This window comes from Condylura cristata, unplaced genomic scaffold (assembly GCF_000260355.1).
Source record: "Condylura cristata isolate star-nosed mole 26May11 unplaced genomic scaffold, ConCri1.0 scaffold00011, whole genome shotgun sequence".
Classification (NCBI taxonomy): domain Eukaryota; kingdom Metazoa; phylum Chordata; class Mammalia; order Eulipotyphla; family Talpidae; genus Condylura; species Condylura cristata.
The window spans coordinates 44,208,374-44,236,189 of NW_004567112.1; the positions used below are offsets into that span (position 1 = coordinate 44,208,374).

The 27,816-nt window shown below is 41.0% G+C and overlaps 1 protein-coding gene across 1 annotated transcript; it reads right to left on the reverse strand.

Annotated features, from left to right (window-relative positions):
- Positions 1-1,358: 1,358 nt before the first annotated feature.
- Positions 1,359-27,116, reverse strand: ZNF365 (zinc finger protein 365). Its single transcript, XM_004680864.2, has 6 exons — positions 26,827-27,116; positions 24,402-25,157; positions 11,633-11,813; positions 3,097-3,134; positions 2,156-2,421; positions 1,359-1,397 (listed from the first exon to the last, which is right to left on the reverse strand). The coding sequence occupies exons 2-5, from the start codon at positions 25,142-25,144 to the stop codon at positions 2,160-2,162; spliced, it is 1,224 nt and encodes a 407-aa protein (XP_004680921.1). The 5' UTR covers positions 25,145-25,157; positions 26,827-27,116; the 3' UTR covers positions 1,359-1,397; positions 2,156-2,159.
- Positions 27,117-27,816: the final 700 nt, after the last annotated feature.

Consider the following 27,816-nt stretch of genomic DNA (forward strand, 5'->3'; position numbering starts at 1 on the left):
TATTACAGGACAAGAGCATGCAATACAACTCACAAGGCAAGTTTTTAGTTTGTAGAAGGTTAAAGTGCTATCATGGTATAAATAGCAATAATAGCTTTGAAGGAGGTTAGGTCTCCAAATAAATAATAACGATAGTATACCAGTTCTTACAATGTTAGCCTAAACAGTGATATTCACAGCAATGTTTTTTCACACTTGATAGTTGCCTATCTGTCACATGAATGGCCACACCCTTGAGCCAAAAGTCAGAGTAGAGATTCAAAATTCAACATTTTCACTAGGATAGATTCAAAGTGTTTGTATCATAATAAGTTACACTTTTTAATTTACTGGCATTTTAAGTGACCGTTTTATTACCTACTTTTAATGTACTGCTAATCTGATGCTTATTGAATAATATTCATAATTCTACTAAGCTTAAGTAGGTTATAGTTTTAATTTTTAAAATAAGAGAATTCAGTGCACATAAACTAATTTACATGAACATAGTTAAAAAACCATCCACCACAAACACACACCTTTTCCATGAGTATTTAAAAATAAATTATTAATATACTTGACATATATTTTGTATGTTTTATATATATGCATATATGTATATACTTATGAACATCATTATTCTGGCTTCCAGAAGGATGTCAGCACATTTGAACTCTACAGGAGACCAGAGGAGTTTGCTAAATTAAAAAAAAAGTCACATGGAAATTAATTTTTGAAGAAAATCATATAGCAGGGTTCCCTGTGGAACCAAAGATTATTTTAAAGATGGAGGAGAGGACAGGCTCAGATTCTGGATCTATATGCACTGTTTATTCAGAAACTACTTTAGAAAGCAGTGCACAATGAACACTTCAGATACTTGATTCACTTGAAAGAAAAAGCATGTATTTTAATCCTAAGAGGACACCGAAGCAGCAGGAGGTGGAAGTTAAGCCAAGGAGAAGGTAGTAGGCCCATAGTGAGCAGAGGTTGCTGACACTCCCAGGAGTCTTGGGGAAGGACTGAGTGAGGTGTCCGGGGCCCCAAGATGGCTCAGTGTCCTACATGTGCTCACCCCAGGTGTTTGCCATTCACCAGGAGCTGATGACGGTGCCCACTGAAGGGTGGGGGGGTGGGTCTCTCCAGCTGCAGCAATCGAAAGAGCTGTTAAGATAAAGGTTGGGGCCCTTCCTGGTGGCAAAGCAGGTTGGAGCGCAGCACTGCAAGCGAGCAGCAGCCTCTTTCAGTGTGAGTTCAATCCCCCACTGGGAAGGTGATCCACATGGCACGGCAGACCTTCCTGCCTTGCCTCGCTGCTCCCCTCAGCAGTGTACTTCATCGATTTGCCTGTTCTGCTCCCAGCTCTGTCTCTGGTGAATCCTCTCATTGCCCCTGAGGTTCTGGCCTGCACCCCAGTTCTGTATGAATAAATAAATAATATTTAAAAATTAAAAAAAAAAAAGAGAGAGAAAGGCTGGCAGCACTGTCTTCACGTGCAGAATACTAAGTCAAAGAAGAGAGCGGAGATGCAGAACAATCAAAACAAACATATTTGAAGGAAACAAAAACCTAAACCAAACTGGAAGACAGACCTAGGGAAATGAGAACCAGAGTGTAATCAAAAGAGTCCCTGAAGCAACCCAAACATTGAATTTTTGATTAACCAGAATGCTCAAAGAATTCTTATTCTGGAGGCTTTTGAATTAATTGAGGGGAAGGTGAAAAACAAAATCTATATGTTGTTGCTATTAACAAAATGTTACATTCCCACTTCTTGTCTCATAATTTGGAGAGCAGTGTGTACACATTTTTTTTTTCACATGCCTGATATCTTGTGTGACCTTTGGCCTGGGAGTTAACAGCCACTGCACAGAAACTCATCTGTGTAAACTCCTAGAGAGTTGGCTGCTTACTTTAGAAGCTAATGCTTCATTTTACTAAAACTTTGGGCTAGGGTGCTATCATTTTTTTCTTTCCTTTTGTGATTCACCTCTTGCACCTAAAAGGAGCCAAAAATAAGATTCTGATTCACCTAGATTCCTGTTTATTAAATGCTGGTTAATCCAGGAGCTTGTATGGATAGGAAACGCATGTGTTACATGCCCTTTGCTCTCCTAATGTGTCTATAGGATGTGTCAGCCCCTCGGCAACATTCCTGAAGCCCAGAGCCACCCACCCTTTCAGATGATGTGGACAATTGCCGTTGGCTTTTTCTTGGCCATTTTGGGCCTGATATTGCCTTTCCGACTAAATCCCAGAGGTTCCCCTTTCTTCGGCGCTCTGCAGAGTTCTCTGGGGGACTCAGCCTGTTCATAAATGGATTTTGCAGGCTGCATGTTGGTTCTGTCATCCTTGGCTTTTTTCATGTGGCTTCTTCCCTTTGGATGAAAATGGGTCTTCAGATCAGGGTGGCTATACCCAGAATGTGGGTGCCCTCGGCTTCTACAGTCATGTGGGAGGAGGAAGATGAACAGAAAGAGTTTTTTTAATGCCTTGAGAGAATTACAACCACCAGATACAGTCACTCCTGCATGCTAAAGTGGTGAAAATGCTGCTAGTGGAACAAATCATACATACTGGGGATTTTTCCAAAATTCCCTGCAGCCTTTATGAAATGATCTCATGATACTAAATTCCTAAGGAGATATTACCATTCCTACGTACTAGTGATAAAAGAGGCTCAGAAAATTTAAGTGACTCTCCAAGATAATATAGATAATTGGTCTACAGAAATGAGATCAGAACCTGTATCTCTAACTCCTTCAGTGACAACTCTGTATTCACCAAATCTGTATGTAGCTGTTGCAAAGTTTATGATTCATAGAGTAAGTTTATATGCATACAGTGTGATACACCTGCTACATTAATAGTGCTATAGAGCTATTATGACTACACTGTACCTCAGTATGAGAAAATTACACTAAATAAGACTGTAGATATTTCTGCCATTACTAATAGACCATTAGCATAGTTAAGAGTCCCATTCACATTTTACAAAGCTAGGGATGCAAACAAGCAAATTTTCACCTAAGACTGTCACATCCATTTATATCACATGCAACAGGAAAACATACTCTACAAACATCAAAACGCCCAAGTACATAAAGAAATACATACAGGCATTTGGGTTTCCTATTTGAGGAGATATCTGCAAGCTGGAGGAAAACAAATAAGAAATATTACTTCACTTGAAGGTTGAATTATAAAATTCATTCACATTAAGGAAGCCAGTGACTGTTGGTAGCACTGGCGTGGCACAATCCAGTGTGATGAACAAGAATACCTCAGTCCCATCTCTGCCTATTCATGTAGAGTCGGTGGCTTCCTGCTCACAGATTCCAAAAAGGCCAGTCTCACCAGATCACAAAACTGTCAAATAATAAAAGAATCCCCCAATAGAACATGTGAAAAACATTTTTTTAAAAGCTAGAATGATACACTCCTATTTTTTTTTTGATGGATTCAGACTTATTACAGCTAATTTATGATGGTTATAGCTGGGCACAATGTTTCTACCAACAGAAAAACTGGAATGAAATATTTATTGCCTAAAAGACTTTGTTTCTAAGATGAGAATTGTGGGCCAACTCTTAACTGTTCTTGAAGTTTATCTGTCATTATTCTCCCCTTTTAATAAAATAGCTGCATGTATTTTTGTGGCTGGGCTTAAAATATCACTTGCAAGTAAATTGGTAAATTATGAATTTTGGGATCCAGATGACAGCATCATTTTCTAGGCTTTCCCAGTCTGCAGTTCTTGACCTCCCTCAGGTGGCCTTCACTCAAGGGAGTGCGACATCAGTGGCCTGAGAGATGATGATGACAACAAAGAAAATGTGGAGGAAGACATGTAGCCAAAACACATGTCCTTCTTAGATTTTGAGATTATTCAAGTTATCTTAAAAGTCAATCCCAGCACCACAGGGTCACTCCCTGGTTGTCCTGTCTGAGGCCGGAGCTTTAGTCAGAAGCAAAAAAAGATGATTTCTAAAAGAAGCCACTGTGGATCATGTCCCCAAGAAGGCAAAATGAGATTCTTGTCACTGCACGTTGCTGCAATCCAAAGTCAGCCTGTTGACCCTATCACACTGCGTGGGTTTGGCATGGGATTAGTAAATGCAGACAGGAATAAGAAACCTTTCCTTGCATGAGAGTCATGAGGTTATACAGTAAACAAAGAAGATGAAACAGATGGCTCAGGCAAACCCCCAGGCTAGAAATTGCTGGGAACCCCCGAACCATCACCATTTCCCAGTTCCTGCAGGTGTCTCATCTGCATTTGATTTTTTAATAATTTTTCCTTTTTTGAGTTAATATTGATTTATAGCGCTATGTTTTAAGAGCACACTTCTTCAAGTGTATCCTTCCATCTCAAGCCCACCAACAACACTGGTTAGTTCCCTAAACCATGTTGGTGACCTCAGTTCTGCAGTCATATTAGAAGGGCTTGTTTTGGTTTGGTCTGTTCTTTTGCTTCATTTCTTTGTATTCTTATGAGTGATTATCAGGCAGTGTTTGTCTTTCTCCTTACGTTTCATTATACTTAGCAGCTGAGCTCCTTGAGTGGACTGGGAAAACATAAGAGTAGATGGGCTCAGTGGGAAGAGCGAGTCCATAGCCCCAGCGATCAGCTGGAACAGTGGTCTGGTGTTCACAGAGAGGAGAGCATGTGAAGCTCTGTGTGCCTGCGGTAACAACCTCCTCTCCACACCACGCTGTCCTCTATAGTATCACCGCAGAAATCCTGCTCTGGACATAAATTCCTCTTAAAGATTTGTGTTCACCTAAATAAAAGCACTCTCTCTCTCCCTCTCTCACTCTCTCTCTCTCTCTCTCATTGCACAGAGTGCAGGCTTGTTTAGTCTTGGAACGTGCTCACTTGGGCTTGAAGTCCAACCCTAACTTTCCTGTCTTGCCCCCTGCTTCCCTCAGCAGAGTACTTCCTCAGTCTGCCTGTTCTGCTCCCCACTCTGACTCTGGTGAATCCTCTCACTGTTCCTGCACCTCTGGCCTGTACCCCAATTCTCTATGAATAAATAAATAAATGGAATTTCTCCCTTCTTATTACTGAGCCATAATAAAGTTTTTCTCACTTTACTGTATGTAGATATGTAAGCATACAGTTTGGTGATTTAATGCATATATACATAACATATTCAAATTTTATGCAAATTAAGTAAGTTTATATATGTGTGTATGTATATATCTATATGTACACACACACACACACACACACACACACATATGGCTATATGTTTATTCAGTCATTTATTCATTTGTGTGTGTGTCCATTCCTGGGGAAGAGACTAGCAATGCTATCAAATGTTCAAAGAGGCCACTGATTTCTAAAATATTTTCAAAACTACAAATGTAACACCTAGGAATGTCACTGAGGGACCTTACACCTAGGAGATGAGCAAATGTGACTATCTTACAGAAAGGGAAATACATAAAGGTGGGTTATGATAAGCCATAATGTCATATATACATAACTATAGGTACCATAAATTGTGCATGTCTATATGTCACATTGTGGATAATATACTGGCCATGTATCAGCTGTAATTAGCTATCCAAACAAGCCTCTGAGGTAAGTTTTATCTTCCCCATGTTTACAGATCTGGAAATTAAGGCAGAAAAGTTAAGTAGAGTTAAGGTTGGGCTTCAAGCCCAAGTGAGCATGTTACAAGACTAAACAAGCCTGCACTCTGCACTGTGTCTCTACAACGAGAGAGAGAGAGAGAGAGAGAGAGAGAGAGCACTTTTATTTAGGTGAACACAAATCATTAAGAGGAATTTATGGCCAGAGCAGGATTTCTGCAGTGATACTATAGAGGACAGCGTGGTGTGGAGAGGAGGTTGTTATCACAGACACACAAAGCTGCACATGTTCTCCTATCTGTGAACACCAGAGACCACTGTTCCCTCTGACTGTTGGGTCTATGGGCATGCTTTTCCCACCCAGCCCATCTATTTCCATGTTTTCCTAGCCCATGAAATGGAGCTCAAGTGATCTTTGATCAAGGCTCCACATCAGAAAAATATAAATAACTTTGAAATGAAAGTCAATGTAAGGACTTCTAAAATGTAAACATGGCATCTCAGGCTTATATGAGCTTGAGGAAACTGGACAACCAGCTCTCCTCCAACTTCCCCTTTGGGTAAAAAGCAGCACCTGGGCCCTCCATGGTGGTGCAGCAGGTTAAAGCACAGCACTGAGAAGCTAAAGCCACTTCAGCATGAGCTCAATCCCCACAACGGAGTTGAACCACATGGCGCGGCAGGCCTCTCCTGTCATGCCCAATGTTCCCCTCAGCAGTGTACTTCATCAGTCAGCCTGTTCTGCTCCCCACTCTGTATTGGTAAAACCTCTCACTGCCCCTGCACCTCTGACCTGTACCCCAGTTCTGTATGCATAAATAAATAAATCTATTTAAAAAATTGAAAAAAAAAAAAGCAGCCAGTGGTGATACAACGGGTTAAAGCATAGCAATTCGAAGCTAGCCACAGCCACAGCAGCATGAGTTCTATCTCTGGCAAGGGAGGTGACCCACAGGGCGTGGCAGACTTCTCCTATCATGCCCGCTGCTCCCCTCAGAAGTGTACTTCTTCAATCTGCTTGTTCTGCTCCCCACTCTGTCTCTGGTGAATCCTCTCACCATCCCTGCACTTCTGGCCTGTTACCCAGTTCTGTATGCATAAGTAAATAAATCTGTTTTTTAAGATTGATTTATTTATGCATATAGAACCAGGGTACAGGCAAGGTGAGAGGATTCACCAGAGACAGAGTGGAGGGCAAAACAGGCAGAATGACAAAGTACACTGCTGAGGGGATCAGTGGGTGGGTCAAGAGAGGTCTGCCGCACCATGTGGATCATGTGGATCATCTCCGGGGCCATGAACTGAACTGGCACTGAAGCTGCTGCGGCTGGTTTGCAGTGCTGCACTTTAACCACTGAGCCACCAGGGAGAGCCCAATAAAGAAATCTTTTTTAAAAGTAAATATAAATAAATAAAAAGCAGTGCCATATACATGATTATTCAGATCAAAGCTAATTCCTCTCTTCCCCTTACCATCTAATCCTTTAGCAAAGTCCACTGGTCTTGCCAATTCTACTTCCAGAATATATCTTCTTCCCATTACTTCTCAATACCTCCTCTCTCTCCAAGCTGTGATCCCTTCTCACTTGCCAACTCTCATTCTTGTACCTTGCAGAGATATAAGAACAGCCTGCATGATTCTGCTAAAACATGGTCACCTCCTGCTTAAAAATCTTCAGTGTCTTCCCTGTGTGCTCTGGAAGAGATCCAAACTCCTTGTGTGACCTCAAAGGTCCAGCAAGATCTGGATCCTTCCCAACTTTCTGACTGTCTCTTACCATTCAAATGTACCAAGTTTGTTCCCTTAAGGCTCTTGCATTTCCTATTCCTTTGCCTGAAATTTTCCACTTCCAAATTTTCACAGAGCAGCATCCTTGCTATTCAGGTCACAGTGCCCACACCATCTCCTCTGGTCAAGCTTTTCCTGACTTTCAAGGGGAACATGGACTCTCTGTAATGACACCTTCCTTTTTTTCTTTATAATAGTTAGAACTACATGAATGTATTGTGTTATTTGTTCACTTGTTTATTGTCTCCCTCTCCCCAATGAGAGCAGAGACTTCATCTATATAATTCATAGCAGTTTCCTCAGCACCCAGTAGGAACTGCATCCCCAATAAATGTTAAATGAATTACTGTTAGTCCTAATTTAGCAACCTGCAGGAAATAAAGACAGCACTTAAAATAAGATTATCCAAGCTGTTTCATGACCTTCCACTTGAGCTGTTCTGTGAGTGGTTTTGGCAGATGGACTATTAGGTCACTTGGTGTCTAATTTGACAGCACTTTTCAGAGCATAAAGACAAAATATCTGAATAAGCACATTCTATTTTAGGAATCAGCTAGGTGAATAAGAACATAAATGCTCAAGGGAATTAAAGAAAAGCTACTTATGCTGGAACATTATTTCTGAAAAGGCACTGAGGGGGGGAAAGGAAATTTTTCTAAAGCATAAAGAAATCTAAACGCTAGAAGACTCTTTAGAAAGAAATAATTTAAACATTAATCTGGAACTTTCTCTGGTATCTGGAGGTGTAATGACAAAGAGAGAGCAGAGGGAAGTAACCAGAAGAGAGAAAAGGGGTGAAGAGGATTTGTTGCACAGAACAGTCTCATCTGAGATGATAAAAGCTAAGCCAGGCTGGAGAGAGCATCTGATAGTTTTGGAGGAGGAAGCTGATGTGAGCAGTGGAAAGAATGCTCTGATTCTCCCTTGGAGCAGTAGAGCCCGGAGGGGAGGGGCACTGATTGTCCAGAAGCCTGGGCTTCTCGGAGCTCCTCTCCTTCACTAAGCTGGGCTAAGTAAGCTACTGATGCTCTGACTTGAGCCTCTCAGGCTAAAAGCATCCAAGTTCTCCTGTTTCACCAAAACCACTGATATCTTAGGGCCCAGAATAGAAATGACTTTTAGTTGCATAGGTGAATATATATATATAAATTTATTATATAGATGTAAACATGTTACCTAATGTATTATTGCTATATCAAGTTGTTATACTATACTGTACTATACTATATTCTAATTTATGGTAAAAAAAATGCAGCAAAAAGGAGAAATGTCCTCAGGGTTTGTAGACCTTAATGTGGTATCTCATGTTCCAATATAATGTTTAGGAGGCTACGGATGAAAATAGGAAGAACAACACCTGCTCAATCCTTTAAAATCAAACACCTCATCCTTGATCTCTTTAGGCAATGAGTCTCCCTTCAGTATAGTTAGAAGTTCACTTCACTATAACCTGATCAAGTTCTACTCATTGATAGCTCTCACTTCTAACTTCCCTGCTACAACCTTTATTTAATGGTGACAAAATTTATATTTAGAATTGACCCAATGGACTCAGTTTAATTAGCTCATTTAAAAAAAATTACATAACTGTATTTAAATTTTTATTTAGTTTTATTTGTGTGTGTGTGTGTGTGTGTAACATCATTCTCCCAATTTTACCAGCAATGTCTGAAGCATCATAGTCAGAAGCTAGTCAGACTTAATGCCTTCTTCTCTTTCTCCCTCAGGACTGATCAGAGGTTGACTTTGACCATGTCATTGTTACAGAGGTTCTTCACAGCCTGATTGACCTGATGTTTACTGGCCTTGACATTCACAACAGACACAAGTGTTTTGTCTTCTGTCTTCTTCATGGCTGACTTGGTGGTCAGGGGGAACATGATGATGGCAAGGTGGCCAAGCTTGTTTCTGCTGGGGGCTCTCTAATGAGGCTATTTGAGTTGCTTCTGGAGCAGCAGTGTCTTGGACTAGTGGATGTGGATAAGCTGCTTGTCCTTCAAATCTCTGGCTTTGGCTTTGGCTTTGGTTTAACTTTCTTCTTTACTTTTGGCACCATGTTTGTGGGAAGTTCTGCTACAATATTAACCAGACTTTATTTTATTTGAATTATTCTAATCTTCCCTAGGTAGGGAGTCTGAAGAAGGCAGGTGATGTCATATTTAGAAGAAAGAGGGTATAAATGTTAGTTATTAGATTCCTATGGTATCTCCATGCATTTATACACATATGTACACATATTTATGTATATGTGGGCTTATATGCATATATCATGCTGTGCATATATACAAACGTACATATAATTTTTCATATTTACATCTATCTAGAAGAGTTAAAATACTGTGCAACTTTTGATCACAACATACACCTTGATAAGAAATAATGGTTTATCTTTTAAAAGGCACTCAACTTTCAATCTAGAAAAATAAACTGAGCAGGAGAAGGGAGCACAGAAATATCTCAGTAGATGAGAGAACTAATGGACTTCCTCTCTGCTTTCCATTATTATCTTTTTTTAAGAGCCTCTTCACTGACAATGTGACAATAACTATCAAAATATTTAGAGATAAAAATTTTTTAAATCCTCTTGACTAACATAGCATTTCTCCATATCTTAGCTCTGGGTTACTTACAAGCCTAAATACTTAAATTTTTAGGCATCCATTTTAATATTATAGTATCTACCCACCAAAGTCAGGAGGTGATCAAAGAACCTAAGAAGCCCAAAGACCTTTGAGAGCATTGAGCCCAACTGCTTCCTTTCACAGAATAATTACAGACCCGGGATGACAAGTTATCTTCCAGTCAGGTACAGTGAGAATAATCTGCAAGCCAGGCCTTTTATCTCACTCTATGCTGTAGCACTTGCTGAAGAAAAGGCAAGATGGAAAAGGTAGTAGAAAGAGTTCAGAAAATGCCCCTCACATCAGAGTTAGTTATGACTAGACCGGCTCAGATTTCTACAGAAACAGAGATGGAGAAATCCAGCAATGGAGTAAAGAGTCCTTCTCAGGACAGTTGGATGTAAAAACCATAGACACTTGCCCAGAAATAATAAATTGGTGAAGTAGCTGAAACTTCTTTGACTACAGTCATTGAAACCTCATAGATGTAACACATTTACTTTGTTTCTGACTTAAAGTTCTGACATTTGTATTACTGAGGTGCTCTGAGGCTAATATATCATTACAGTAAATATTTACAGTAAGAATTTACCATTTCCTTTCTTTATAAGCGCCTGTCTTTCTCCTTTATGTTTTCCTCCTTTTATCTACCTGCCTTTCATTTAAGCCTGTCTTTTATTACTTATATCATTCTCTCTTTTAGTTGTAGTTTCCAAAATGCTCACACTAAACATCTTATTAACCTGTTAATCTTTTGTTGAGCATATACGTTTCCCATTTTCCTTTTCCTTATATAGACCTTACCCATTTGGGGTGAAGTATAAAAGAATCATTTTAAAACCTAAAAGAAGGCAAGCTTAATACAACTTTAATCAATAATGAAAATGTCATAAATAAAACATTTGGGGATTTCAAAAATCTTTTCTTTGGCTTCATTGCTTTTACTACCTAGGAAATGGTATAAAGGGCTAATATGACACCCCGCTCCCCCAGTGTGGCTACATGTACCAGCCCCACAGCCTCTAAAGGGGCCACAGAAATTTATTAAGTCACATATGTGAGTGACTTCTCATTTGGCCTCTGGAGTTTCTTAAGTCCTGAAACTACACACAGACTTGCATGTAAAAAAATAACTAATGCTGGTGAATTTTCCTAAGTCTTTATAAAAATCTATATAAAGAACATTTAACCTAGACATCAAATCATGTTTTCCTCTTAAAAACCACAAAACAAATGTACATGGTTGTTTTTTGCTCTGCTGTGAAGGGTCCAAGTTTTCATAGGATTCCTTGAAGAGCTCCAAAGCAGATAATACTTCATTTCTATTTTATATCATATTTGGGACAGATCACTTCTCTGGATAATTCAAGCTGTTATTCTCTAAATATAAAAATACTTCTCATCCAAGATGGTGTGAGTGAGAAGATGAAAAGAGGGGGAGAGGTTAGCCAGGATTTGACTTCATTCCAGGTATCTTGGTTTCACCTCTATCACTTCTTTAACAAGCATAACCCAGGCCACACTTTCAAAGGATGTCTGCAGACTCCCTGAAAGTGACTTTCTAGCTCCCTTCTCCTTTGTCCTCGACCCAAGTCATCATACTCAAGGACCTCACACTTGGGGGCTGACTGGGGTGACTTACCACGTGCTCACTGATGTCCCGGCAGAGGTCAGCATCCTGCTGGATCTGATAGTACTCTAACTGCTTCTCGGCCAGCTCCACCCGTTGCAACAGATTCTCAATAAAGTCGTGGAGCCGAGCTTTCCCTTGAACCTCCTTCTCAGCAGCTGCTTCCAGGAAATGGTTGAATGTCACAACCTCACTGCAAAGTGAAAATGTCAGAACACAAATTGGAGAAATTAGAAAGGAATTCACTTATTCAACACACCTTTATTGAGCATCTACTCTAGGCTGGGTACTACCCTCAGGTAAGATGGATGCAGCAATGAAAAAGGATTAAGTTATGCTTTTGTGATTACATTTACAGTCACATTTTCATAGAAGAAATTAATTATCATTGTGTGTGAGAGAGGGAGCTATACATGCTGAGGAGAAAACTGAAACTGAGAACAAGGCGAAAGAGTGATCAAAGAAGGGAAGGAGTGAATGACATTTTAGGAAACAAAATCGGGGATAAGCTTTTGGATGGGTCACATTTGAACAGACCCCAAAGGAAGCTAAGAAGAAGCAATGCAGATACCTGGGGGAAAGAATAAACCAGATCCTTCCTGGGAATGTATCTGACATGGACAGGATGTGAGGAAGAGCTATGTGACCAGAGCAGGTGGGGAAAGAAGAGAGTGTAAGAGCCTTGAGGTCCCTGAGACAACTCCAGACTTTATTATGAACGAGCTTGAAAACCATTGAACCCATTTGAAAAAAGTTCCGACATACATTTTAAAAGTCGGGCTGTTAGGAAGAAAAGACTACTGGGAAGGAAGATATGAAAGCAAGAAGCCATATTGAGCACCAAAGTGAGTGAGATGAGTCATTCTACCCAACAGCGTATTTTTTAGTTAAGAATGAAACAACGCAAGAAATGTCATCTTGAGAGATCTAATGTCCTCTGGGAAAGCTATTTAAGCCGACATAGGAGAAGCAATAGGCAAGTAGTCCTTCTTTTAAAAAGTTACAATACTGAGAAAAATACTTCAAATAATTTGTACATAAGTCACAGTGATTCACAAATCCAGAAAAAATTAATAATTTAATGCTAATTTACTAAGTTACCCCTATTTCACATCTTTTTATTTGTAATGCAAATGTGAAGGTGTTACTTCTCTGATTCATAACTGAAGAAGTTATTTTTATTATTTTTTTAAGATTTATTTATTTATTCATACAGAACTAGGGTACAGGCCAGAGGTGCAGAGGCAGTGAGAGAATTCACCAGAGACAGAGCGGGGAACAGAACGGCAGACTGACAAGTACACTGCTGAGGGGAGCAGCGGGCGGGCCAGGAGAGGTCTGCCGCACCATTTGGTCACCTCCAGGGCAAGCGGGGATCGAACTCCTGCGGAAGTGGCCCCAGCTTCTTAGTGCTGTGCTTCAACCCGCTGTGCCACCAGGGAGGGCCTGAATAAGTTATTTATTATAAAAGGTAAAACACATTAAAAATATGAAGAAGAAATATCAGCTGAACCGATTCTTTAATTAAAGTAGTTTTCCATCTTTCTATCTGCTCCAGGGCTGAAATGCCATTAAGCTGACATTTCTACAATTAAACTTTGGTAGCTATTTTCAGAAGCATCTCCTTGAAAACATACACTCACGTGCTTTTTCTCAGGCTGGGTACCACATAATCTGCACCATCCATGGGTATATATAATCAAAATTCTCTTTGTTCAATTTGCCTCACTCAATAAAAAATCATAAAGATCCTTTTGGCCCTCCCTGGTGGCGCAGCGGGTTAAAACACAGCACTGAGAATCTAAAGCCGCTTCCGCATGAGTTCGATCCCTGCCTGCCCCGGAGGTGACCACATGGCGTGGCAGACCTCGCCTGACCCGCCCACTGCTACCCTCAGCAGTGTACTTCGTCGATCTGCCTGTTCTGTTTCCCACTCTGTCTCTGGTGAAGCCTCTCGCCACCCCTGAGCCTCTGTCCTGTACCCCAGTTCTGTATGAATAAATAAATAAATCTTTAAAAAAAATCATAAAGATCCTTTCCTCCACACCCTTTATGTGCTCTGCCATCAGGGACTAATGAATTCCCTAGTTTACTATCTGCTGGATACAGAATTTCTTGTATGTGCCTTCAAAATCTTTCTCAAACCTCAAGGAGTCACACCCTCATTTTTCTGGCCATGTTCAAATGACACCAAAGATTGTATATTGTTCCTCATTTTAAACTAATGAGTCCTGATTTTTTTTTAATCTAACTTCATGCAGTTGTTCAAGATAGAAAATTAAACTTATACCTTCTCTGCATCATCTCAACCTCCACTCGATATTTATTTATTTATTTATTTATTTATTTATTTATTTATGTATGTATGTATATAGAACTGGGGTACAGATGAGGTACAAGGTGGTGAGAGGATTCACCAGAGACAGAGTCAGAGACAGAGCAGAACAAGCAGTGGGCAAGGCAGGAGAGGTTGGTCTGCTGTGCCATCCCTGGCCGAGGACTGAACTCCTGCTGAAGAGGTTGCAGCTAGTTTCATTGTGCTATGCTTTACCTTTGTGCCACCAGGGAGGGCCCCATATTGATTTTTCACTAAGCCTCATAATGTCTTGGGTAAAACCTTAAGGAAGTCTGGCTCAGGAAGACCCAGTCTCACATAAGGCCTTTGCAAAATGCTGGTGGTGGCTCCTGATACCATTATTTTGAATGACTAGTCAGTGAGCCACTTTTATAATTAGTCATGATTTTTTTTTCCTCACAAATATATTAGGTCACACTTGGCCATATTGAAATTTTTCTGATACGTCCTACACAGCCAAGTATCTCTGCAATCCTAGAGAATTACATATTGACCAAAATAGAAAAGAGACTGGTTCTAACAATGATTCACTCAAGGAACTACTTATTATACCAGCCCCATTTTTCTAGTTACCCATCCAGAATTAAACCTAAACCCAATCCTGAAATAATTCCAGTAGCTTTTAGAAATGAGTTCCCTTTATCAAGTTTCAAGTTTATTTCCAGATGTTTCTGTCTGAGTCCTGAATAGATGTGCACTTTCCAAGCTGTCCAGGCCATTGACATAAGCCAATTTTTAAGTTCTTCCATCACTCTACTTTGATCTTCCCTCTTATATGAATCACAAAACAGAACCAGCAGCAGACCAGTGGCCTGTCTGCCCTGTGCAAAACCAAATCTTTTCACGGTTCTTAGCTGTGGATGAGATCCTCTGGATAGAGTATCCACACCATCCAAAAGCAGCACTGAAAATACAGCCCAGGAAGATGGTGACTGCCTTCCTTTTCCAACTTGAAGGTTTCAATTAATTTGGAGTCAAGTGCATCATAGAGACTGCCTGGGTGAGAGTTAGAATAACTGAATCACCCAGTTGTACTTACCCCAAGTTATACTTACAGGGAAAACAACCAAAGTCCATAACCCTCTCCCCAACAAAAAACAAAAACACAGAAAAAAGAGTCAGTAACTTTTGCAGTTCATTTTGGATTATAATATTCCTCTCATTACAGAAATATTTCACATTTACTATGGGAAATGTGAAACTTGACCTACTAAAAGATGGATCAAACTGGGTAGAGACTGAATGAGCTTTTTATCATCTTCTCTAAGACCATCACACAAAAGAACTCATAAATATTTGTAATAATTAATGTTTAAAAAGAAGAAAGAAACAAATCTCATACCCTATCACCCAGAGGTGTCAATTGTCAATATTCTGTTATATATTTTCTGCCCTTTCCTTGTGCATATTTACTATTCTTGGGCTCTCAAACTGTACAATTTAGAATAAAACAGTAGTATTTGACAGTTTAATCCCACAAGATTAACATCACAAAGCCACAAAACAAATCTGAAGGCAATATAGTTTATGATTGTGGCTGTATTTTTAAATCATGTAATGTTTTGCTACTAGTTCCATATAAAACCTTTAAAATTAATATTAATGCTTCTAGGTGATCACAGAATGTTATGTCATGTTGTAGAAGAGAAGCATCTTTTTCTAGCCTCCTTCATCCAATTATCTTGTGCCCTGAAGCTGAGAAGTTAATACCCTTCGCATTTTTCAACTAACCTGGCACCAATGCTAACCTAATTTGAGTTTACGGGTGTTACATATCAACTTAAAAAAAAAAAAAAGCAGTTAAAACAAGTCTGATGGCTTAATTTTAAAAGATAAATTATACAAGACAAAGCTGGATAACTTTATCACACTGAGATTGTGTTTCAGTGTCTGTATTAGATAAAAAGTGATAAACTATAGTGGCTAATTATGGACAACTTCAGCTCCACCTTTCACATTCTATTCAGCTGGATGAACAATATCCAGAAACACTTATTTCCCCAACATATCATGGGGATTTACTGAATGGAAAATAAAGAAGTTTAACCACAATGCATTTGTAACCTCTTTGATAATTATATTTCAATCAGTAAAATACTCACTCAAAGTGCAGGACAGACTGATGGATTTCAGGGAAAGGGAGAAGAAATGTCCACTGATGTGGTTTCAGATTCCACATTGCAATTAACCTTTAAGAAATTACCAGTTGTCCACTCTTGGCATACTATCAAAGCAAAATAGCCACTATCCTCTGAAAAGGCTATTAAAATACCTCCTGCTTCCCCTGCTACATATCTTTATGAGACTGGATTTCCTACCTTGGCCAAACAACAAACTTGCACCAGATTAAATACAGACAAATAAGGTTCAACGGCATCACATTAAACAAACACGAAAAATATTTGCAAAAAATATAATAACACTATTTTCATTAAATTGTTTTTGGGAAAATATTAATTATTCATAGAAATAAGGAATGCTATCAAGTTATTATTTTTAAATGCATTGCTTTTTTAAAAATTTCCAGCTTCAAATTTCTAATACGTAAACACCGATAGATGAAAAACACACAAAGAAAAGCTTTATGGGGTCCCTAACTGTTTTTGAGTATAAGGAGAAGCAAGACCAAAAAATTTGAAGGTAGCTGCCATCCTGGGCACGTGAATGGCTCTGTACCTCAGAATTTTGAGAAGGGAAGACATTATGGGCTGGAACCTATTAGGACACAGTTGTAATTCACACATTCATTTATTCCAATATTTAGTAACTCAACAAACATCCATTGAATGATGTGCCTACCCCTCATGCAGTGGGAGAAGCTGATAGTAAAACAACAAATACTAAAAGAAATATGTAATTACAAAGCTGAGCTGCATGTGAGTAAGAAAAAGAATAACACGATGCTATCAGAGACTAAAAGCCACGTGTGGTTTTATTTTAGGTTCTCAACCCTATGACTCAGAATACAGCATAAAAGCTGCAAGGCCAGGTATAAGATAAGAGGAGACCTGAGCAAAATTCAAGCAGGGTGTGGGCGCAAGACCAATTAAAGGGAAATTAACTGATCTAAGCTACTCTCAGCTCCATCTTGACATCCTTTTTTTTTTTTTTTAAGTTAGATAAGATTAAATACAAGGTTTTAAGATTGTAAGTTCTAATGGAAAATACTGGAAAATAGGATCATTTAAAGCTCTAATTGATATTAAAGGGGGGGGGGAAATGCCAGTACAGTCTAAGAAACTGATCTGAAGTTCATTAATATGAAGAATGATTTGCAAGCTAGAACTGTCATAATCCTAATATTCCTAGGCGTGAAGAAACAGACACAGAAGGGGGTATTGAGTAAAAATGCCCTTTTATCACTAAGACCAGTTTTATTATACACATTCCTTCATGGGCTGGTTCATTTACAGGATGGCTATAAATTCTAAAACACATTTCATTTTTTACAGATTGGACACTCAGTTACTTCTTAGATGGGATAAAGGCAAATTAATTCCAAAAAGCCAAGGGCATAGTATCAGGTGAACATTGTATGCTAGAAGCAGACATAAGGAATAAAGGAAGAAGGCACAGTGTGATCACTGACATTTTACATACATGGAACAATAAATCATTAACGAGGGGCTACACGTTGATCATCTTTAACATTATGTAATTTACTGCTAACAAGCCATTTATTATGGCTATTTGCCTATGCTTCCACCTTTCAGAATCAACCTGTGTCCTCATGCTCTCCCTGGGCCTCAGTAATGCACATCTCCCTCTCTGCTCCAGCATTAGCACCTTCCAAGTAGCCAAACTTAAATATATATATATTATTTATGCACATAGAACTGGGGTACAGGCCAGAGGTGCAGGGACGGTGAGAGGATTCACCTGAGACAGAGCGGGGAGCAGAATAGACAGACTGACATAGTATACTGCTGAAGGGAGCAGCAGGCGAGACAGGAGAGGCCTGCTGCGCCATGTGGGTCACTGCGGTTAGCTTTGTAGTGCTGGGCTCTAACCTGTTGTATCACCCAGGAGGCCCATTCAGCCAAACTTTTAAGTCTGTTCCTTTTCCAGGGTTCCTCTCTTGCCCTTCCCAAGTTCCCACTCATGTTAACCCTGTAACTGCACGGCTCTCCTGCTAGCAAGCATTCGTAGCCACACACCTAGGTGATTAGGTGACCCAAAAGGCCATGCACCCTATCAGAGTGTAGAGGGCTACTTTGTGAGTCTTTCCCAATCTGCTGTCAAATCAGTGAGCTCAGGGACCCTGCCTGCCCCTTTCCCACAGTGCTCCCCAAACCTAACATGAGCCCAGCACCCAAAAGAGTGAGCAAATTCCTCCTGAATGCATGGGAAGTGCAACTCTATCTCTAGCTGGACGTCTTTACAGGTCTTTAGGTTTCTTCCTATTTTTTTCCGACAAGTATTGAGGCATGAAACCTGTTAAGTGATTTACAGTACAGGTACCTCCTACAGGAATGGTGGTGGGATCTAAAATTGACGCTTCTCTTCTATTCTGAAACAATATTTTAACATCTGCTTCTCCTCCCAAAGGCAAAGCTCTTCCAAGTTATTTAAATTTCATTTTACATTACTGATTTATGAACCTCTTCAGAGGTATGTGAAATGGTAAAAATACCTCCAGCTAAAAATAGTCTAACTATTGATCACAGAGTGTTTCAGAGAGGCCGTAATGTCAGCCACAAGGCAATCCTGAAGTCAGAGTCAGCCACCTCTACTACCAGGAGCCTGGCTGCAAGCTCAGAGCTCAGGGTGGGTTCCTGTGAACCGCAAGAGGCCAGACAGGGTAGAAGTTACACCTGCCACACATCTGGAACTATATCACATCTCTCTTCCTACTAGCCCTTTGTCTCATTTTTCTTTTTTAGCTTTTTTGATAAACCGAAGAGTCATGTAAATAAAGCAAATCATTCTTAGTAGTTCTAAGTCTCAACATTAGTACTAAGCCCCTCAATCTAGATAGAGAGAAAGGGCTGAGGGGAAGGAAGGCCAGCCATGAGAAAGATGGGAGAGAGACATACAGAAAAACATTCCAGGTCTATGAATTTTACCATGAACCAACACTGAGCCAGCATGTTTGATATTCAGTTTTTCCTCCCTAAGTTTTTGTCTTTTTAAAGATTTATTTATTTATGCATACAGAACTGGGGTACAGGCCAGAGGCTCAGGGGCGGCGAGAGGTTTCACCAGAGACAGAATGGGGAACAGAACAGGTAGATTGACAAAGTACACTGCTGAGGGGAGCAGTGGGCAGGTCAGGAGAGGTCTGCCACGCCATGTGGGTCACCTCCGGGGCACTCATGCTGAAGTGGCTTTAGCTTCTTAGTGCTGTGCTTTAACCCACTGCATCACCAGAGAGGGCCCTCCTCCCTTAGTTTTCAAGTCTGTATGGAACAGTCTAGAGGGGACCTTATTTATATAAATGTATTATTACATTGAACAAACTGACTCCCCCCTGTCCTAGTAAACACTTTGTCTATCATGCCCCATCTTGGCTTGTTGCCTAGTTGTGTATTAGTCCAGATACCAAGATGTCTACTCAGGCCTTACCTGATCAAACATGAGACAGAGGTACCTAAGTGCCGAGATGGTTTAGTTGTGTGAAGCAAGTTACCAGGTCAAACTTGACTTTTAGAGCCCATCATACTACAGGCAGTTTGAAAAAATACCTAACAGTATCTAAGCTGGCTGAGGCAGTCCTATGTCTCCTTTATCATAACCCTAATGATCACTTTAATAATGATTTCACCTTCTGGTCTGTTCCTGCCATGAAAGAAGGAACTGGACTCATCTGGTTTCCCACTGTGTGAGCAGCACCTAGAACAGAGCCCAGTACTCAGAAAGCACTCAATAAAGATTTTTCTTTTGGCTTACTCCCAACTGGGAACAGGTGAATGAGAAGGACAGATTTTATCTATCATAGGTTGCCAGGGAGTCGGATGGGCAGCAGAGATGGAATTACAGGGAGGCCCTCACCACAATCAAAGGCTGGCAGTCTCCATGTTCTACCCTGGCCTGGGCATCCAAAGAGTGCAGTTAAAAGCCCTTGTGGGAAGTTAAAAGCCTTGTGCTGCTGTTCTGGAAGCTTAATATCATAACCACACTTATGACACCATCATTTTACCATTTCCCAACACCTTTGATGCCAGCTAACATTTTCTTTAATCTCATCAGAAAAATAAATGATGTCACCATATCAGCCCTCTCAAAATAGCAAAGCTGCAAGCTGATTTCCAAAATGGGCTAGATTTACTTTTACATGCCTTGACACTCTGGGCAAATAACACATTTTTTAAAGTCTGGCAGAGACATAATGAATTAATGGAAAAGAACACTCCATAGAGAGATAAGGGAATGTGGGTTCCAGTTTCAGTCTGGCTACCACATTGTCACCCTTCGGGAAGTCATGCCATTGTTTTAAGCCTCATTTCCCACACCTGCAAGATAAGGCTGTTATCCTGAAGGAAGGAGCAACTTCCATTTCTAATATGACACAGACATCTGAGGAATCCTCTCTACTCACTGCTCTCTGTGGTCCTTTCCAGGTCATTCTCCTCCAGCCACCAACACAGATCTTGTCCTTCTCCTCACTCCCTTTTGTGGCTTGTCCACATGGAAAAGTCTGTTAGCTTCACATTTTAACAATTTAAAACAGTGGCTTGCTTTTAAGCACTTGTTCAAATTAGCCTACATCTGAACTTAATGCATTTCATGGGTATGTGTCATTCTGTGTAGAGTGTAAGCTCCTTAGGGGAAAATATCATGCATTTTCTGAAAATCACACATCAGTCAGGACTTCCCAACCTCACCAGCAGAAGAATCTGTAAGAAAATTTGGGAATGATTGTTATTACATTCATGTTCTCCAAATTCCAAGTGACCAAGGCAGCCAGGAATCAGCTACAATCCACATCCACTTTCCTAGTTAAAGGATACCTGTACTGCAAGGTTAGCAGGGATTGATTTACCTGATTATGGGCAGTGCTACCCTGAAGCTCTGAATGCTCTTGAATAAGTAATTACCTTTTTCAATAGGACTTTTAAAGTTACACAGACTTTATGAAGACAATGAGTAATTTCTTTCTTAGATTTGCACACCAGAAACTTATAGATATCTCTCTAAGGAGGTACAGTGAGGCATCCTAGCACAAAACTAAAATGTTAACAATTTAGACGATCCTCTCTGTTATTGAGTATATGTATGACTTCTGTAGCCCCTGCTGATTCAGGCTGTAGAAGGCCTCAGGGCAGAATTGGCCTCCGATTCTTTTATTTCAGCTTGAAAGAAAGGATTTTAAAGTTGAGGGGGGAAATCCATAAGCAAGAGAGCCTTACATGAATGTTAAATACCAAATGTTTGTGTTTTTTAAAACTGAATCTACCATCTGTGTCTCCAGAGTCTCAGTCACTTTCAGATGGAACTTTAGCAACCTACTCTCTCTCACAAATAGGCCTTGAGTGTGCCAGAGCAGGGAGGCTTGATATGTTGCTTGGCCAAACTGTGTCTCCCTGACAGTTTACCTGTTGATGCAAGCACAACGCAGTGGTGAGAGGGCAAAGCGCATGACCCCAACCAGGCAGATGTAGTCACACAATCTCGCATCAATGGCACAGTTTATGGCAGCTGGCTTCTTCTGAATCCCCATTGTGGGGGAAGTGGGGTGTGGATGACAAGCACCGTAGACACTGGGGAAAGCTGACTGCAGTCACTTTCTCATACTAAGAGAGCCAGTGTCCTTCCTGCAAACAAGACTCTTTCAGTCTTATTTTACATATAGAAAGAGTGATTATTTGAGGTCTGAATAATGAAACCAATGTGGTCAAATCAAGGCTGAAAAAATGAGGACTTTGTTTATTGATGTAAAAGTTTAAGGCAGCCTCCCTGTATTTTCATTTAAAGGCATTGCTTTTTATCTCTAGTAATTTAAAATTGTCATACTAAAAAATCAACTTTAATTTACCCTCAGACACATTCAAAAAAACACGAACAAAAATATATGTACAAGGATGTTAGCTGAGGCACTCATTTTTAATACTAGGAAAATGGAACAAAAACCATGCATTCATCAATAATAAAATCATTATAATCAAGCCATTCTGTGGAATAGTATGCAACAGCCAAAAGGAATGCTATAATCCTATATTTTGTACACAACGCATACCTACAACGCATTACATTAAAACAAAACTCCACACACATATGACAGAAATAATATGTCATCATTTCATTGGGGCAAACAAAAAATCTATTGTATGTATAAAGTACTTATGTTGTGTGTACACAGAAAAGGTCTAGAAGGACATTCAGTGAACTAAACAGGGGCTGTCTTGGAGGGTGGCACAGGGCATGCTTGGTAGAGGGGAACTTTTAACATATGCCACACTACCATGTTAAATATCTTGTTTGTTTTCCAAGTCTGTATTAGTTTTTTTTTTTTTTAAAAGATTTATTTATTTATGCATACAGAGCTGGGGTACAGGCCAGAGGCTCGGGGCGGTGAGAGGCTTCACCAGAGACAGAGTGGGGAGCAGAATAGGCAGATCGACGAAGTACACTGCTGAGGGGAGCAGCGGGCGGGTCAGGAGAGCTCTGCCACGCCATGTGGTCACCTCCGGGGCAGGCGGGAATCGAACTCATGCGGAAGTGGCTTTAGCTTCTCAGTGCAGTGCTTTAACCCGCTGTGCCACCAGGGAGGGCCTGTATTAGTTTTTTAATTGTTCCTCAGATAACAGCAGTGAGTTAACCACAACACATCATTATTGATCATGCAAGGCCCAATTTTTTGTTAGTTATTCAACTATTCTTTAATAATACAACATCCTTCACCCACTACCCTAAAATAAGTTAGCTCCTTAATAGCGTCTGTCTAACCAGTGATCATTTCGGTCGTCAGACTGTCTTCCAATGCTCTAGGCAACCACCACCCAAATCTTACTTTCATTTTTATTTGTGTATATAATAAGTAAAATATGATCAATATATAAATGCAATGTGTAAATGCAAATAATAAGTTAGTTGCCTTTTAAATTCATTGCTTTTGAATCAAACAGGAAAGACCAGAAGTCAAGAGAGAAATATTTTTTGTTAGAGATTATTTCCTCCAGGAGCAAAGTAAATCAATGGCTGATTCAGTTCCTTCCTTACACCATAATTATAAAAATATCTAGTTGAGCCGAGAAGGTTTTCCCTCTTGGTAGGAAGTACACATTTACTGAAAGCAAGTGATGGTCTCTTTAATATAGAGGGTTTCTCAGTCTCTTATCAACTAGAGGATGCTTTAATAACACATTTTAAGAAACAACACAAGATAGAAAAGTGCCAGGGGACAGAGTGTGGAATTAAGTCAATTGCTAGCAGAGAGTTCAATAATTTGGCCTATTTCCTTCTATGAATTTAAATTCCCCATTTAAAATTAAATCCAAAATTTTGCATTAAGAAAATACTTTGCATTATTACATATTTCTAGCCTGGTTTGAAACTTGTTGGTAAAGAAAGGCTTTTCCAAGCATGATGGTCTTTAAAATAATAACTTCTCTCATTATCTATAACTTGTAAAAAATCATTGTCAATTACTTAAAAGCAGACAAGCCTGACTTACTCAATTATCACTAACTATTTCATGAAGAGAAAATTCTCAAACAAATCATAATATCAGAAAGCTTCCTTTGAGTTTCCAAATATTTGCTTCTTCCAAATAAAAATTAGTTAGATGTGTTCTCAGCAATGCTGAATTAACATGAACAGATAATCCAGAATGGCAAAGAAGCCAAAATTATTTGCATCTCTGCTGAGTTGGAAAGTACAATGTTATACTTGAATAGAACACCATCTTGTCTTTATTACATGGCAACCACCAGTTATCCAGCTATTTTTAATAATACAGCATCTTAACCCACTACCCTAAAATAAGTTAGCTCCTTGACAATAACCTCTATCTAACCACTGATCCTCCCTGTCATCAGACTGTCTTCCAATACTCCAGGCAACCACCACCCACATCAACCTTCATTTTCATTTGTAAAATATAATATAATAAATATGTAAATGCAATCAATAAGAAGGGAGTGGTTCGCCCTTACTGCCTGGCCATCCCAGTCAGCTCACCCGCTCACCAGTCAGTGCTGGGAATTGATCCTGTTAAAGACAGACTGTGCCTTTACTCTCCCTTCAAACACTATCTGTAATTTCCAAGATGAAAAAGCTCTTTTGACTTTCACAGTGCTGGGTTGCCCACCATACAAAATATAGTACAAAATATAGCTGTATCTCCTAGATACAACTATATCTATCAGAAAACTATCGAGGTCCCTACAAATAATAAAGCCCAAATCCTGCTTAAAGTTTGCTTGTAACCTGGGGAGTGGGATGAGGCCTAAAAGCCACCAGTTAGCATCCTGTGGTACCACTTACTCTTCTTTTCTGAGAAGCTCCTCCTCAGATTCTGTCAGGCGCTGCCTTAGTGCAGCAATCATCTCCACGGCCACATCCATTTGTCTATTCAGGGCCCGCTCTCGCTTCTGAACCTCCTGCTTTTTCTGAGTCAGCTGCACAAAAGCTGCCCGAACTTCCAACAGCTCGGCAGTTTTCTGGGCCAACTCTTTGGTAAGTTTATCAATTCTCTTCTCAATGGTCCTGTCCACGGCCTCAACCATCCGATTGAATTTTTCTCTGACATGTGCCTCAAAGGAAGCTTTGGTGTCTGAGGTAGGAAGCCCGGGACTGGAGCGCAGCCCATCCAGGGAGTCTGCGTGTACGCCCACCGCAGTATAGGTCTGCACGTAGGACACAGGTCTCTCTGCCACCACCTCGAATGGCTTCCTGTCTTTGGAGTGTTCGTTCGAAATGCTATACAAGTTAACATAGCTCGGTTTCTGCTTCACCACGTTGCCACTGCTCTGCAATTTTCCCTGTTTCAGGGGTTCTGAGGAGGTGACTAAGTCTGTGTCTCTGAGGGATGGGAAGAGGCTGCATTTTGTCAAAAGGGTTCTTTCCTGGTAGCTGTGACTGAATTCCAGATGGGCCCTCAATGAAGACAGGCTTCTAAACCTGGTATGGTCTCCACACCTCGGGCAGCGAAATGGCAGGCACACAGCAACATTCTCCAAGGACTCCTGCCAGGGGTATCTGTTTTCCTCAAAAGCCTTCTGTTGCATTACTCTAAAAGTCCTGCACAGAGGAAATAAAATAGGTCGTTTACCAATCTGTAAGTACTTTTCAAAATACTGTTGAAAAGCTCATGGCTGCTGTTCACCTCTCTGTGGGAAGAGGTTTTTATTTTCAGGTGATCTTTGCATATAATATACTAAAATAAAACCCTTCAACCCATGAACCAAACCAGTCACAGTTGCTCACTTCTGTTTATCCATTGCTGCTTTTGCAACTAAAAGCTAGCAGTGGATAATTGAGATAGAGACTTCATGGGCTGCAAAGTTAAAAATACGTACCTCTTGACCTTCACAGAAAAAAACTTTGCCAAGCCCTGACTAGGACTAAAAAGGATGGGGAATATTCCTTTCTCACAGATGAGAAAAATGGACCAAGGAAGTAAAGTAATGAATTCAAGGCCAATGGAAAGTAGCAGATCCGGAATCGAAATTCGACTTTTCTGTTATCTTGAATTTAGTACACTAATTTTGTAATACAAAAAAATGAGGAAGACTCACATGCATTGTCATAATGGTTCCTAAGAGCAGCAAGTTCAGAGATCTTTTCTCAGATACAGCAAAAACACTACTCAAGTTAGGCACAGTGGCACACACAATCTCTCAGCGTGAGATTTTGTCTTTAATTTTGTTCTTTATAATTGCCGTTGTGATGACAGAAATCAAGAGTGTCATCATAACAATAATCGTCCACTATATACAAGATTCATTTAAATTCAGGATCCCAATGTGTCAAGTATCTTTTAATTTAAGTGGCAAGTCTGGTGGCCAAGACTTGATTAAAACAGAGGATTCTGGATGGATGTATCTTGTTTCTGATCCTCTTTAATGCGGCAACTTCTAGAGATAGCTAATGTTCGAAGCAGGCATATTATAGCATAACTCTTTTCACTACAGGAAGTTCTTGTTTCCTTGTAGGAATTTATTATCTTGGCCTTAGCAACAGATGACGACTGGAAACCCAATTCTGCAAGCAGTGCATATTTCCTGTAGGATGATTTCTACTTAAATATAACAGCGTTCGGCCTGTCCCTTGCCTAACCCCACCCAGACCTTGGCTCAGCTAAGGGTCCAGACTGAAAAGTGCAAATGGTTCCCACAGTTAAGCAGAGGAGCAAATGGTTAAGAAAAGCTCACAGTTAAGAAAAGCCTCTGCTCCCCAGAAAGAAGAGATTCTTCCTGCACAACACTGAGCTCCTTTAGGAGTTCTCTAGGGATGGGATGCAAACCCTGAACCCAAAACGCTGATGAGAAGGGAAAGAACAGCAAGTCGGGGTTTTAGGAGGCAGTGGGAAAGGGCTGGCGTCCTTGGATTTGGAAAATGGATAATCACGCACTCGGGACTACGCAAGCTTTCAAGGGCCCTAAGAAAGCTCCAGTTCACACTGTTAACGGTAAAACCCCTAATTTGCTCTGCCAGACCTGGCAGGCCCGTGGGGATCCTGCCTCAGGGGTCTTGATTCGCCCCGCCCCCGCTCCGCGGCATGCCAGCTCCAGGGTGCCTGAGTGGCTGTGCGTGCACTCGAGTTCCTGCAGGTGGGGGATGAGAAGCCCAACTCCCCGAGGTGCTGGTTGGGGGGTTGGGGGGGAGTTAGATCCCCTGCCCAGCCCTGACCACCGCCGCCGCGCCCCACGGCCGGCCGTAGGCACAGAAACCAGGGGCTGCCACTTACCGGACTTGTTGCTGCAGCTGCAGCTGCTGCTGCTGCCGCCGCGGCCGGTGCTGCTGCTGCGGGAGCGAAGCGGTTTTCAGCAGAGCCGTAAATCAGGCAGAGCCCGGCCCGCTCCCACCTCCCGCGCACCCCGGCGCCGGGACGAGCGGCGTCCAGGGCGGAGCGTGGCGCGGGCCAGCGGGGGCGGCGCACGTGGCTGTGGAGGGGGGACCCCCGTTGGAGTGCCGCGGCCCCGGGGGCTACCACTCGGGCGGGTGACACCCCCTGGCTCTGCCCAGAGGTCAGGCACACCATCTGCCCTTCTCCAGCCTTGGAGCGGGATCGGGCTCAGGATTCCACTGACATCACCGGGAGAGATGCTGGATCGCTCCCCAGGGAGGGAAGAAGAGAAACCGATCTGCCTCTGAGGCGCTGTGCGTTCTGCAGGCCCTGGCAAGCATTTTTTGCACTTTACAGTTTTTGGGGAGCAGGACAGTGTGGATGAAGATGAAGTAGGAACGGGTATCTTCTTTAAAAATCTGCTGGCAGGAAGATCCGGGTATTTACATCTGGACCTCTAGCTTCTAAGCAACGAAACCTAGAGGTCCCCAAATAAGTAAAGTAGGCTGTCTATTATTCCGGTTAATTTAGCCTAGTGTCCTGGTGCTAAACTAACCCGTAGAATTAAGTAAAGCATATGACCTGCGAATAACTAATAAAAGCAACAAAAACTCTACCGTACTCACCCAACTCTGAGGGTCACACACCCATGTTTCACACACCCCAGCGCATTCCAGCAGAAGCAAAGGTTATTCATTCTAAAGAAAGGTTTCTTTCCTTCGGAAGGAAAATGATGACTTGGATTCTTTTTTTAAATCTGTTTTTGGGGTATCCCTGGACTAATTCTTTTCCTTTTAATTTATTTTGTTAATTTATGCATACAAGAGCTGGGTACAGGCCAGAGGTGTGAGGGGTGAGAGGATTCATCAAAGACAGAGTGGGGAACAGAAC